This window comes from Lepisma saccharinum, chromosome 8, assembly GCF_977018435.1.
Source record: "Lepisma saccharinum chromosome 8, izLepSacc3.1, whole genome shotgun sequence".
In the NCBI taxonomy this organism is placed as follows: domain Eukaryota; kingdom Metazoa; phylum Arthropoda; class Insecta; order Zygentoma; family Lepismatidae; genus Lepisma; species Lepisma saccharinum.
Window position 1 is genome coordinate 82,173,590 of NC_139236.1, and position 15,883 is coordinate 82,189,472.

Here is a 15,883-nt window from a genome sequence, read left to right on the forward strand (position 1 = left end):
TAATTATTATTATTTAGGGGTCCCGGGTTCGATACCCGGTGGAGGCACAAGTGGTTCGGATCCCACTTTAAAAACTGTAGGTCCAGTCCCGATTAGCCTTACTGTGCATAAAGTGGACTTAAAACAACAAATCAATCAATCAATCAATCAATAATTATTATTATTATAATTATAATAAAATAGAAATAATAATAATAATAACAACAATAATTTTAAGACTACCCCCCTGAGAAAAAAACCTGCGGGCGCCTTTGATTCTGTATTAAATTATCTACGACGCAGATTTTCTTTTCTTTCTTTTTGCAATTCATGCAGTGATAAGACAATTAAGCCTCTTTTCTATTTTAGAAAACACTAAAATCTGCTGACCAAGGCAGTCTTTATAGACTGATATAGGATTGAAACGTCACGTGTATAGTGTTTTTTACGTAAATAAAGACTTTCTTGGTCAGTAGCTTTAATGCATCATATCATACAGTTTATATACTGAAATGCATAGTGATTATATTGTGTAATTAAGTTTCAAACACTGCATTCAAGAAAAAAGCTTTGTGACAATTTTTTGTTGCATGGTTTCCGACGCGGTGACATTAGAGGTAGAATTTTTTGGAATCGTGAAAAATATGGAAGGAGTTACTAATGAGATATCGGTTTGTTCATTGAACACTCCAACCTAACTATTGCCTATTTGTGGGGGAGCAGGAAAAATGTTTTATAAGTCCTTGCCTTGACTCATTCTCACCCAACAGGTCGGTAGGTGCCGGGGATTGCCCCGAGTTGATACCTTCCTGGAGATGAGTCCTGCTCGAAAAGGTTCCTTAATTCCATGGAAGGAGTTACTCTTTGAATTAAATGGAATCCTGATTAAGGTTAACTGAACTTTACTTCTTTTAACTACTGTAAAAATAAGAAGTTTTTCTGCTATTTTAAAATATGAAGTGAATGCTTCAATTATTCACGGAATTGATCGGTTTGAGCTGAGCCGACACCAGTGAATTGCAGGCAAAAATATTAAGGAAAATATGTGTTTCAGATTTTATATTATTAAGAGCAAGGGGTAATCTTTGATAAGTGCCAACCTCTCCTCCAAAGGTCTGCATTGTTCGCATGCTAACGAGGCTCTGGTGCCTTGATTAATACCTAGGAAAATCCTCTGTGGGGGTTTGTTTGGTGTCGCCCATATGTGTTTGTGATTCTTACTTCACCCATCTCATGCTATCACCGTCGCGATAAGTAAAAAATGGCAGAAAGGCGATATTAAAGAAAATAAACCAATCAAATATTATAATTTGATTAGTTGGTGACGTCATAAACTTAAAAGCTCCCAAAAATAAAAGAGAAGTATCATAGGTTAGGTGTATACACCTAACAATGTAGATTGTAGCAAGATAGGTAAAATTAAATCCCCAGGATTGTAAGTGCATTTATTCTTCGATAATGGAAAACGTAGCTGTCCGCATTAGATTCATGAAGCAAAATAATGTATCAGTATTTATTCTTGCCTATATCGAAAATATTAGTAAGGTTTCCTGCCATGACATAATTAGCATTTTAAACTCTTAATAAAGTGGCTTTTAGTCTTGAAAGAAACGAGTAAAAGTTAATGTATAATTCATCATTTTAATATAACATACATTTATCTAAAAAGTAACAAAATCCAGTGTAACCGGTGCACATTGTAGGGTACACCTCAACACAATTTTCAGAATCAATATGAAGCATGTTCCATATATATTGCACATCTGACGTCATCCATTAATTATTCTTGTACTTGATGATATATTCGCTCGTACATACTTTTCCTGAGATTATTAATTCGCCTTATATATCACTTCACATACCTGAAAGATAGAATGTAATAATAAATTTTGCTCAAAAATTGAAGAGAAGAAAAACATTGAAAATGCTCCTACTTCATTTAAAAAAATGAGAATACGTGAAAATATTTGGACACTATTTCTTTCAGCGCAGTTTATTTTAATACAAAATATTGTCATATTTAAACTTTACAAAGTAAAAGCATTAATCAAAGCTAGGTGTTGCATGAAAGATTAAGCTCTACAACCGGACACCCAAATGCATATGTATTGGATATTGCACTGGAGAATTCAAGTAGTTGAGAGTAGTGCAATTACTAAATTTGGTTTCAGTTCTACTTATTAGTAATTTCCTTGTGCAGGTATCTCTGTAACCCGTAAATTGTAATTACAAATATATGTGCCACAGCGTGTGCAACCCAGTTATAATCGAACCAAACAAAGCAATTTTATCATTTATGACGCATCCCACCACCTATGTGTGAAAGCGTGTACTTCTCTTTCAAGTTAACATTTCTTTTCAGCTCTATGATGGACTCCAAAATATGGCATACACATTTTATTGCATTTGTTACTTCGTCTATTTATCAATTCACCACTGGTAACGTCCTCGACTTGTAATCAACATAGAAGAAACATAGTGGTTCAGATCCTACTTTAAACTGTAGGTCCAGTCCTGATTTACCTTTCTATTCACAAAGTAGACTTTAAAACCAGACTCGAAACGATTAGTAACTATTACCAAGTCGCTATTGTTAATGTTGTTATTAAAACTACCATGGAAATAAATAAAATGTAGACACATTAATCTGCAAAACTATATTAACAAACTTGTGACGACAGGGCACATCCTTATCAGACGAGGAAGGGACATGTTAAAATTTAAGCCACATTATTACGTATTTTGAATTACATCGTTATTCCCTTGAATGACTCATTATAACGAAGGTGTTAAAATTAATCCAGTCACGATCAGCCTATCTGTGCCATAAAGTGGACTTAAACTTCCAACTTCAACAATTCACCATTCATTGTCTTCGTTGAAGTCAGAAAGACATAAAATCCTCGTAAAATATGCAAAATATCAGAAATATGCAAATAGGTGTTAGTTTTCTATATATATGCCAGGCGACATAACATTACGTGCCACCACTCCTTGCTCCGGCTGGTCAGTTGGGAGCACCAGTTCTCACCCAGGGTTCGGGATTAAGAAGATCCACCCTTCCTCCAGGAAGGAAACCACCGAATTGCGACACGTGACAGTAAATAAAAATTCCAAATATTTTATAATTTAAATGTCCAAAATCTTTAATCACGAATCGCGCGCGTACATACTTATTCGCACAAGCCAAAAATATGATGTGTTGGGTCCTGCTCGCTTGTAGGCAGTGATGAGTAACTTATTTATCACGACAGAATCCGCGCACCGCCTTCACCGTTAATAGCAAGACCTCAACTCCCTACCTCAAGCGCGAGGCGCAGCATAACAGATTGTTCTAACTTACAATACAAACTCATAACATAAAATAACACAAGAAAAACTGATAATTTATATGACACATCAATGTTAATTAGCGATAGTAAGCTAAAGTTCAGGTTGGCAACAATTAAAAATGTCAACGTGGAAGTTTTTACATCGCCAAGAACACAAAGCGTGGTTCCCCCACTCCTACATAAACAGCCAATAGGAATACGATATTTTATTAAAAACGAGGGAGAAATACTTTGCTATAATATTACAATATTAAACTATATAGAAATAACTAAACTAATTTTATCAAATGAATCATATTTGCCCTTGTACATAAAAATGATTAAATAAAGATTTAGTTTGTAACGAAGACAAATTACTTCAATCTTGTACATTGTTGAACAAAACTCGATATTAAAAGCAATGTATTTAACTTGTGCTTGAAAAACAATGAAAACGTTGCATATATTATTTGGGATAATTATTACCCTATAAATTCTGAATAAATGTTGCAGAAATACGCGAATAATATTATAACATAAGATAAATCGTGAATATATATATGAATTATAAAAACAATTAAGTATAAATAATTTAATAAAAGTTCTTAACTTGAAAGTATACGAATAAGATAAATGCCAATATACAACTGAAATCTGCCTAACATGGCGGTCGTTACACATATTATTATGTATTTTGAATTACATCGTTATTCCCTTGAATGACTCATTATAACGAAGGTGTTAAAATTAATCCAGTCACGATCAGCCTATCTGTGCCATAAAGTGGACTTAAACTTCCAACTTCAACAATTCACCATTCATTGTCTTCGTTGAAGTCAGAAAGACATAAAATCCTCGTAAAATATGCAAAATATCAGAAATATGCAAATAGGTGTTAGTTTTCTATATATATGCCAGGCGACATAACATTATGGTGTGAAAGCTCTCATAATGGGAATGTTTTGAAGATAATGTTGGAAATGGAATGAGCATATCGCATGATCAAGTTTCTACATAACCTTCACATCAAAATTATGCACTTTACCTGAACATTTATCCATGCAGAATTCTTTAGTGTGAAAGTTATTGGAATTTCCTGCGCAGCCACCATAATTAAACCTTTCGCACAACTTCGTTCTATAGTTATAGTACCACCTTATTTGGTTTGAACGACAATGGCCGCTGTCCTTCTGCAGCATACAGTACTGGCTAGAATCCTCTGGGAAATTAAAGCATTATAACAATTAAAGTTTCTTTTATTTGAATTGTTATGCACACGCATTTATTTATTTTTACTTTTAATACATAGAAACATACACATGTAAAGGTTCCCACATCCGCTACCCGGAATGACATATCTTACCCCGGCACGGAGCCAGACGTCACCATAGGTACGGGAAATCAGTCGTGTGATTGATTTACTTACGGTGTAGGTTTTTTAGTTCGTACTGAGACGGTCGTTTATTGTCGTACTAGTGCGAGGCGGGGATAAATACCTTGAAATGTTACACATTTCGCTTTACCTTAGATATGTAGACTCGAACAATAATAATACACTAATAGCATTATACCAGATACCTGAAAAACATCAAATGATAACACAGACGAACGGTAAAAATATGAATATATTGTAGCAACGAAAATATTGGAATTAACAAACGGTTTGCATCGCCTCCTCACTCACTCTCTCTCATTCTCACTTCTGGGATATTTCACATGGGAATATACATACAAATCATGGATCTAATCAACATACCATTTCCTTTTTGTTTGAACCTTTACATGAATTTAGGCCATTAGTCTGCCCGCTCCTGTGCTAATTTAAATCAAATATTCGCCAGCCCTCTGGAAGCAATTAAAACAATTGGCTCGGCGTAGTTAATCCTTTCGTTTGAATAAACGTACGTATCATGTCGTAAGCACGACATTTACCAAGTTCCTCGGACGGGGGAAATACACACAAGCCTCTCTTGTCCATTGAGAACAATTACACCATTACATAGTGATGCAAAACTTAATCGGCTCCAGCGGCCGGAATACACAAATCAATCGTCGGCGCGAACAAAAATTACAACAAAACACTATGCAATAAAGAATACTACACTCGCACTACCTTGCAAAATACGCTTTCAACAAATTAAAAGACTAATCAGTCAACTATTGACAAGCTAATTGAGTCGGTTACACAAAAATGGAGGACACTTTGACAAGTTACACGAAAAATTAACGTAATGGAATTGAGCTTCTAACTCTGAATGCAGGCAATCAAATTATTACATATGAACATGAAATGACCTTTTTTATAACATTACTCAAACATATCAGACACGGAAGTTAGGTTCGGGGTTCCTGATCACTTTGCAAATCAGTGAGACTTCGGCTTTTACAGTAGGGCGTTGATACAAACAATACATGCGTACATGGACATGAACCATCTGAAGAATACTCTACCAGACTTTGCTACATCGTGGGATCGGGGATCGTTCATCTTTCCTGGATGCGGGGATTTGCACGAAGTTCCTTTGCGGCGAAAATGTTCTTCGAAGTGGAACCCGACGAAGGGTGGTTGCGACGATATTGGGTACTTTGACTTTCATAGGGTGTCGTGTATCCTCTCTTCTCACAAGCGTCGGCTGTACGTTCTCACGCGTCGGTTCGAAATCTCTCTTGTGTGTCGGGCATCAATCAATCGTCCTGGAATCATCTCTCTCTCTCTCTCTCGCTCTCTCATTGGGCTTCTGTCGGGCGTTGGTCTGGAATCATCTCTCTCTCTCTCTCTCTCTGGTACCGGGATTCTGTTGGGCGTCGAACTGGAATCGTCCTTCTTGGCGTTGGGCAATGGTTGAGTTCGCGGCATTGCGCGTCGGTCGTGTCGGTTTTGTCGTCGGCTGGCTTCACCGGATGGTGGTGGTGCATCGTTTCAGGCGTCGGGGAAAGGGCGACGTTTTAGCCGGCCATCGTTTTGGCAGTTCTCGTTTGGTAAAAACAAACCACAGCGAAATGTTTCACAGAATAAAGCACACACTGGTAAACTCATTATCGGTAACTCGCTTACGGTATGCAAAAAGAACAAAGTCCACGGAAACAAAACAGTAGTCACGCGGGAGTGTAGCGCGGAGGTGATCTCTCTACAAAATCCGGATAAAACTCGAAGTCCTGCAGATTTATATCAGATTCAAAATTGTCCGTTGAAAAGACGTTAGGATGGCTTGGCTTGGGTTTCCGAAGAGATGGAAATGACCCCGGCTCATTGTCTCGAAACGCGGTCACAGAGCGTGTCTTCGGTTCTTGCTACCTTGGGCTCTAGCTGAGTATCCTGAGTAGAAGGTAAACGCGATAAGCTCGGTCGCTATTTAATATTCGCAATTTATTCACATGTACTTATAACTAATGTGCACGGGTTTTAATTAATTCGCAAGTACTTAGAATTTATTTGCATGTACTTAGAATAGTTTACATTTATGTATTTGCATGTTTATAACTTTTTATGAATATATATTTATTTATTTTATGAAAAATATGTATATAGAAGGTAATTAGAGGTACTAAACGCTATGCATATGGTTTTATATTCATTACTGCAAAGTATGTAATGTATCAATCGATAATATTAATGTTTATAGTATTGAAAATAAGTTTTCTATGGTTTATGAACCGCTATGAACGGTGGTAATGGGTGTAGGTACAGGTTCAATTACGAAAGAAGACGGTCCCGGTACTCGAACCGCGATATGTAATGTTATTAATTAGTACTATGCAGTAATTTCATCATGTTATGAAACACGGTGGTTTCACACGCTAGACAGAATACTGTCTCCGAATCTGAACTCCGCTCTGATGCCAGACAGAGAGAATGAATTAATATTCCGCGCAGGTAGACGAGAAAGGAATTTGGGGAGTGTGCGTTCAAGGTCAAATGACGTCAGAACGTCAGAACAAAGAAGGAATCTGATTGACCAATCAGAGGACGCGTCGGTAGATATTCAGAACCGGTTTTTCCAAGGTTAACCAGTACGCAAGAACAGGGGAAAGCTATGCAACGCCGTAGGGCATGCGAAGGGATTGATCCAGACAACAAAGGATGTCTGGAAATGCACAGCAAGGGTCAAATCTCCGAAGCTATGCGTCGCTTGTAGAACTGGTTTCCGCCGCCAATTAATATTCCGCTCAGGGTTGCTCCAAGGCACAGGACGCTTTAGCGCAGGTTTTTTTTATCTGTACTATGAAGAAGGGAGAGCTATCAGGGACGGGGCCTACAGTTTTCACCATTTGCTTTTATCACGGGGTAACGAACCTAGGACCCTTTGATTATTGATTTAGGTAGTAAATGTATGTTACTGTGTGCTATTTAACTTAATTTTGAGTTTATTTTTTACCAAACTTTGACTTTATGTCAAACATTTTCACAGCTTATCCTTATTTTTACAAAAATAACACTATTTGTACTATTCAGGCAACATTTTTTATTAAATTTTGGACTCGCAAAGACATTTTTTCAACTTTTAATTTATTATTTTACAAGTTTTTATGTATTTTTACCAAAATAACACTATTTATACTATTCAGGCAACATTTTTTTCATTAAATTTTGGATTCACAAAGACATTTTTTCAACTTTTAACTTATTATTTTACAACTTTATGTTAATTGTTACCAAAATAACACTATTTATACTATTCAGGCAACACTTTTTTCATTAAATTTTGGATTCACAAAGACATTTTTTCCACTTTTAAATTATTATTTTACAATTTTATGTTAATTTTTACCAAAATAACACTATTTATAATATTCAGGCAACATTTTTTCATTAAATTTTGGATTCACAAAGACATTTTTTCAATTTTTAACTTATTATTTTACAACTTTATGTTAATTTTTTACCAAAATAACACTATTTGTACTATTCAGGCAACATTTTTTCATTAAATTTTGGATTCACAAAGACATTTTTTCAACTTTTAATTTATTATTTTACAACTTTATGTTAATTTTTACCAAAATAACACTATTTATACTATTCAGGCAACATTTTTTCATTAAATTTTGGATTCACAAAGACATTTGTTTCAACTTCTATCTGTTTATTTCACAAGTTTAGGCTTATTTTTACCAAAATAACACTATTTATACTATTCAGGAAAGACTTTTAGTTATATTTTCGACACACAAAGTGTGTTTTTTCAACTTCTATTTGTTTATTTCACAAGTTTAGGCTTATTTTTACCAAAATAACACTATTTATACTATTCTTATATTTATACTTTTAGTTATATTTTCGACACACAAAGTGTGTTTTTTCAACTTCTATCTGTTTATTTCACAAGTCTAGGCTTATTATTACCAAAATAACACGATTTGAACGTGTTTTTTATTACATTTTGGACACACACACACACACTTACACACACATCCACACACACCCACACACATACACACACACACACACACATACACACACACACACACACACACACACACACACACAGAGAGAGAGAGAGAGAGAGAGAGAGAGAGAGATTTTTTTCCAAGTTTACAGGATTATTCTCCACGTTTACTCAAATAACACAATTTAGATGTGTTTTGAATTAAATTTTGTACACATGAAGTGTGTTTTGTCAAGTTTTACCCTTTTATTTGACAAGTTTAGGCTTAATATTACTCAAATAACTCAATTTAATCCAGTCAGGAAGGATTTGTTATTATATTTTGGATGCACAAAGAGATGTTTTCAACTTTTTTTACTGATTTTTTGCAGGGTATGTATTAATTTTTATTTATTTTGTTTTGTATTATATATACATTTACAAATTTTTAACTTAGAGTTTAGTATTTATTTAAATTTTTTCGAAAACACTAAAGAAAAAGTACTTTTAGCTAAAATGTAAGCCACAGAATATATTATTATTATTATTATTATTATTATTATTAGGGTTTACTGATTTTTACTATGCTATTTTTGGTTCTGTATTTCTATATGTATTTATTTAGGTCAGGTTACGCCTGCTACGTAGGAAAGTTTGTTTATTTTAGAGTTTGCTGAGTATTTTGTTACTTTTATACTAAGTTTTCTAAATATATCAGGTAGAGCTCCATCCATATATTTTTGTTTTTGCTGTTTGGAGATGATGCGATCAGCATCACTCTCCATCTGCTTTTTATTTTATGTACCCAATATTATTTTGAGGCTTAGTGAATTCTAGAGCCTATTTATGCAGGAGAGAGGGCTTGAAAATTTTGATCTCAGATAACCCACAACTATTTGTCAGAGTATTTTAAAGGATATTTTATATTTATTATGTGCCACTAGAATATCAAAGCTTGCTTATTTTTTATGTCTGTAACGCTGTTATTGTATTTCTAGCTAAGGTTTACTGGATAAAGTACACGAAATGTTTAACATTTCGACTATTTGCCTTTATACGAGGCCAAATTTTTAGTGTAACGAAAATTATTGTGTCTATAAAGACTGAAATCCCTTTACCGATGGGTCCATAACTGGACGCTTACCAACATTGTTCCTTTTTTAAAAAATATAACCATTTATCAATATATTGACAATTCACAGGACAAGACGAAGTTCACAGACGACTGACTACATATATGAACCATAGGTCCATTTGCTAAACTTTTTTTCTATGCTAGAAGAATAATTTAGCCTTATAGCCTTTTTCAAAGTATTTTTGAAGTATTACTGGTTTTTTGGGTGCATCAACATTTGGGTTATTTCCATCTGGTTTATTATACGAGGCTACAATCACTATTTGAACACTGAAATCCTCTGATTGAAACTAAAAGCTTAGGCTGTAACTAGGGATTTAGTATGTATATCGACAATGTATAGGACAACACGAACTTTACAAAGGATTGTAGGTGATGTAGGCCCACACGCCAGAGCTTTGTTAACCTGCAAGAAGGATTTACAGCTAATGCTACGAGGAAATGAGGTTGATTTTTACTGTTTCACAAGAATGCTATTTTTTATACACCCAATATTTGCTTTTTCAAGTGACTACATGTACCAGAAGCATTTACAGGCCAACTCTAACTAGACTTCGACTTATTCTATATCAGGTGCTAAATTTATAAAGAACTATGATTGTGTATATTTCTGAGGACGTACGCAAAAGCAGATTACCCGATTAAAGTATCTGAAAAACAGATTTTTCTATGCAAGTATATTTTTATTGACTGGATTATTTAACAGATCAAACAGGAAGACTGCAAAATTTATTAAATGTAGTTCTATAGTATAGGTGGTTTCAGAGATATAAAAAGAACAAATATAAGATTTCGCTTTTTTTTTGCTTCTGAGGCTAATTGCGACGCTAAGGGTAAATGGCGAGGAAATGTAACGGAGGAGAAACAGTCCCAAAAGTTATGGGCTGCATGTAAGTTAATACCACAGAGATATTACAGTAGGTGTAGGTTCTACCACCAGAACATTTCTATTATAATAATACTGGTTATGCTGTATTGTTAGCTAAAGATGCTGATAATTGAGAAACTTAAAAGCTTATTTGCATAATTTTAGATAAATAATCATCTGTTAGACTGTAAACATATTTTATATCTATTCTGCAAAAGATCCGATGACAAAATTTAAAAATTGTAATCGCCCAGACAGGGACTCGAACCCTGGACAGATAGGTTAAAAGCCTAACGCTATACCAACTAAGCTATCTGGGCACAAGGTATTTTTTTCTTGAAAAGTTAGTTATGTTAAGAAATATATTGAAACACTTGAGAACACTCTTGGTCTTGTGCGACAGAGAAGGAGACAACATTTCCAAATTTTTACAGACTGGGTGTATTTTTCCACTATAGATGCCTTCACTATATGTAATTCGAAACGCTAAAGTTCAGCTAGCTTCCAAAATTGAGGTAAAGATTGTGTTTGGCGAGATTAACAAGTTACAATTATATCCAGCTAAAACTCTCAGATTTACTGTACTAGCCAAGGTTTAGTAACATTTTCTTCACTTTAGTACAAATACCAAAGAAATAGGTATATTTTATTCATAATTTGACAAAATGTACTAGTATTTAATTCACAAAGTTAGGTAAAAAGCAGTATTTTTAAAAAATATTGTTACTGCCTTCAAACTTTATGTTATTTAGCCACTAACAACTGGTTTACATTGTTTGGCATCCTTTAAATAGGAAAAGAAGGAATTATTTGTTTAGTATTTTTACTACTTTATATTTATTTAAGAAAACAATTCTACAGTTTAACTTAATTTTAACAAATTGTTACTAATTTATATATCAAAGTTATGTTATTTAGAGTGTATGAAGGCGTATAAAGTTAATATTTGTACTTATCAGTTCAACTAACAATTATATTTTACACACAAAAGATAATGTTTACAGTTAAATCACTTGAATCAGAGAATAATATTTTACAGTAATGGATTCATTCAGCACTAGTCAGCACTTTTATGCATCAGAAAGTTTTTTTTAATTTTCTATTATGCATGCTATTTTGGGCTTTTCTTAAAATGTATTTCTAGGGCAAACTGGTTTAATTTTCTGCTTATAATGGAAAGTTGACATAGTTTTCGCACAATGCTTTGTACATTTGTTATATTCACTACTTACAATGCAAATATTATGCTTATTTAATGTATAACTAACTAACTCTCTAGCCTTTTTAAACCCGAAGGTTCATGGCTGCAGCAACACATGCCTTTCATCTGTTCCTGTCCTGAGCAAGATCTATATACTCCTTTCCATCCCTACCAATTTCCTTTAGATCCATCTCTACATTATCCCTCCATTTTGTTTTGGTCTTCCTGTTGGTCTTTTACCATCAGGTTTCCCAACAAGAATCCTGTATGCTTTTTTTTCCTCTCCCATTTGTACCACATGATCTACACATCTAAGTCTTTTTGATTTAATTATTCTAATAATATCTGGATATGAATACAAATTATGTACTTCTAAATTATGTAATCTTCTCCACTCATCTGCTTTGTCATCTGTTTTAGGCCCTAATATTTTCCTAAGGATCTTATTTTCAAATACTCTCAATTTATGTTTCTAGCTTATACTGTAGTTATTATATTTTTTTCTATCAGCTTATTTTGAAATTAATATTATTAGGTATAGTCTTTGATTTATAACTATATTGCTTTTTTTATCAATTTAACTAAGAGTACATGCAGACAAACACATGTGTACACACTTTTATGTAAATAGATATGCCTTTTTTCAATATTTTAGTATGAAGATTGCACTTTAGCTATTTAAGCAAGGGTAGGAAAGGTAGGATTTCTGAGAATTTGTTGCAGGATTTTGTTGTCCAAGTATAGATGATAACGGAGCTGGGAGACTGTTTTGAACCTTTTCATGAGAGTTTGCATGTGAACTGTATGCAAATTCAGCACTATTGACTGTGCATGTTTCTAAGTTTTGCTGTTATTTTACATCAAGTCTGTGAGACTGTAGTCAGTTTTTCCCTTTTCAAGTAGTTTTTATTGATTGTATTTGTATATGTTTTGGGGACTTAGCAGTTTTATGTTATGAGGCAGTTTGGTGTAGAAATACATTTTAAGAAAAGCCCAAAATAGCATGCATAATAGAAAATTAAAAAAAACTTTCTGATGCATAAAAGTGCTAACTAGTGCTGAATGAATCCATTACTGTAAAATATTATTCTCTGATTCAAGTGATTTAACTGTAAACATTATCTTTTGTGTGTAAAATATAATTGTTAGTTGAACTGATAAGTACAAATATTAACTTTATACGCCTTCATACACTCTAAATAACATAACTTTGATATATAAATTAGTAACAATTTGTTAAAATTAAGTTAAACTGTAGAATTGTTTTCTTAAATAAATATAAAGTAGTAAAAATACTAAACAAATAATTCCTTCTTTTCCTATTTAAAGGATGCCAAACAATGTAAACCAGTTGTTAGTGGCTAAATAACAAAGTTTGAAGGCAGTAACAATACTTTTTAAAAATACTGCTTTTTACCTAACTTTGTGAATTAAATACTAGTACATTTTGTCAAATTATGAATAAAATATACCTATTTCTTTGGTATTTGTACTAAAGTGAAGAAAATGTTACTAAACCTTGGCTAGTACAGTAAATCTGAGAGTTTTAGCTGGATATAATTGTAACTTGTTAATCTCGCCAAACACAATCTTTACCTCAATTTTGGAAGCTAGCTGAACTTTAGCGTTTCGAATTACATATAGTGAAGGCCTCTATAGTGGAAAAATACACCCAGTCTGTAAAAATTTGGAAATGTTGTCTCCTTCTCTGTCGAACCAGACCAAGAGTGTTCTCAAGTGTTTCAATATATTTCTTAACATAACTAACTTTTCAAGAAAAGAATACCTTGTGACCAGATAGCTTAGTTGGTATAGCGTTAGGCTTTTAACCTATCTGTCCAGGGTTCGAGTCCCTGTCTGGGCGATAAAAATTTTTAAATTTTGTCATCGAGTCTTTTGCAGAATGGATATAAAATATGTTTACAGTCTAACAGATTAGTATTTATCTAAAATTTTGCAAATAACCTTTTAAGTTTCTCAAATATCAGCATCTTTAGCTAACAGTACAGCATAACCAGTGTTATTATAATAGAAATGTTCTGGTGGTAGAACCTACACCTACTGTAATATCTCTGTGGTATTAACTTACATACAGCCCATAACTTTTGGGACTGTTTCTCCTCCGTTACATTTCCTCGCCATTTACCCTTAGCGTCGCGATTAGCCTCAGAAGCAAAAAAAGCGAAATCTTATATTTGTTCTTTTTATATCTCTGAAACCACCTATACTATAGAACTACATTTAATAAATTTTGCAGTCTTCCTGTTTGATCTGTTAAATAATCCAGTCAATAAAAATATACTTACATAGAAAAATCTGTTTTTCAGATACTTTAATCGGGTAATCTGCTTTTGCGTATTTCCTCAGAAATATAGTTCTTGCTACATTTACATAAATCGAAGTCTAGTTAGAGTTGGCCTGTAAGTACTTCTGGTACATGTAGTTACTTGAAAAAGCAAATATTGGGTGTATAAAAAATAGCATTCTTGTGAAACAGTAAAAAATCAACCTTATATCCTCGTAATATTAGCTGTAAATGCTTCTTGAAGATTAACAAAGCTCTGGCATGTGGGCCTACATCACCTACAATCCTTTGTAAGGTTCGTGTTGTCCTATAAATTGTCGATATACATGCTAAGTCCCTAGTTACAGCCTAAGCTTTAAGTTTCAATCTGAGGATTTCAGTGTTCAAATAGTGATTGTAGCCTCGTATAATAAACCAAATGGAAATAACCCAAGTGTTGATGCACCCAAAAACCAGTAATACTTCAAAAATACCTTGAAAAAGGCTATAAGGCTATATATTCTTCTAGCATAGAAAAAAGTTTAGCGAATGGACCTATGGTCCATATAGTCAGTCGTTTGTGAACTTCGTCTTGTCCTGTGAATTGTCAATATATTGATAAATGGTTATATATTTTTTTTTTTAAAAAAAAGGAACAATGTTGGTAAGCGTCCAGTTATGGACCCATCGGTAAAGGAATTTCAGTCTTTATAGACACACAATAATTTTCGTTACACTAAAAAAATTGGCAAATAGTCGAAATGATAAACATTTCGTGTACTTTATCCAATAAGCCTTAGCTAGAAATACAATAACAGCGTTACAGGCATTAAAATTAAGCAAGATATTCTAGTGGCACATAATAAGTATAAAATATCGTTTAAAATACTCTGACAAATAGTTGTGGTTATCTGAGATCAAAATTTTCAAGCCCTCTCTCCTGCATAAATAGGCTCTAGAATTCACTAAGCCTCAAAATAATAATATTAGGGTACATAAGATAAAAAAGCAGATGGAGAGTGGTGCTGATCGCATCATCTCCAAAATAGCAAAAACAAAAATATACAGAGCCCTATCTGATATATTTAGAAAACGTTTACCTAGTACAACAGTAACAAAATACTCAGCAAACTCTAAAATAAACAAACTTTCCTTGTTATTTGAGTAATAATAAGCCTAAACTTGAAAAATAAAAGGGTAGAACTTGCCAAAACATACTTTTGCATCCAAAATATAATAACAAATCCTTCCTGACTGGATTAAATTGTGTTATTTGAGTAATAATAAGCCTAAACTTGTGAAATAAACAAATATAAGTTGAGAACACACACTTCGTGTGTACAAAATTTAATTCAAAACACATTTAAATTGTGTTATTTGAGTAAACGTGGAGAATAATCCTGTAAACTTGGAAAATCTCTATCTCTCTCTCTCTCTCTCTCTCTCTCTTTCTCTCTCTCTCTCTCTCTCTCTTTCTGTGTGTGTGTGTGTGTGTGTGTGTGTATGTGTGTGTATGTCCAAAATGTAATAAAAAGTATTTCCTGAACAGATGAAATTGTGTTATTTTGGTAAAAATAAGCCTAAACTTGTGAAATAAACAGATAGAAGTTGAGAACACACACTTTGTGTGTCGAAAATGTAACTAAAAATCTTTCCTGAATAGTATAAATAGTGTTATTTTGGTAAAAATAGGTATAAAATTGTAAAATAATAAATTAAAAAGTTGTAAAAATATCTTT

General features: G+C 33.4%; 1 protein-coding gene across 1 annotated transcript in view; it reads right to left on the reverse strand.

The window, feature by feature from the left end:
* Window positions 1-1,619: 1,619 nt before the first annotated feature.
* LOC145991591 (carboxypeptidase inhibitor SmCI-like) overlaps window positions 1,620-15,883 on the reverse strand; it is a 28,769-nt gene continuing 14,505 nt past the window's right edge. Inside the window, exons 6-7 of the mRNA XM_083127650.1 lie at window positions 4,336-4,509; window positions 1,620-1,841 (exon numbers count right to left, since the gene is read on the reverse strand). Coding sequence (XP_082983776.1) covers window positions 1,834-1,841; window positions 4,336-4,509 — 182 coding nt within the window. The 3' untranslated portion in view covers window positions 1,620-1,833. The remainder of the gene's footprint in view (window positions 1,842-4,335; window positions 4,510-15,883) is intronic.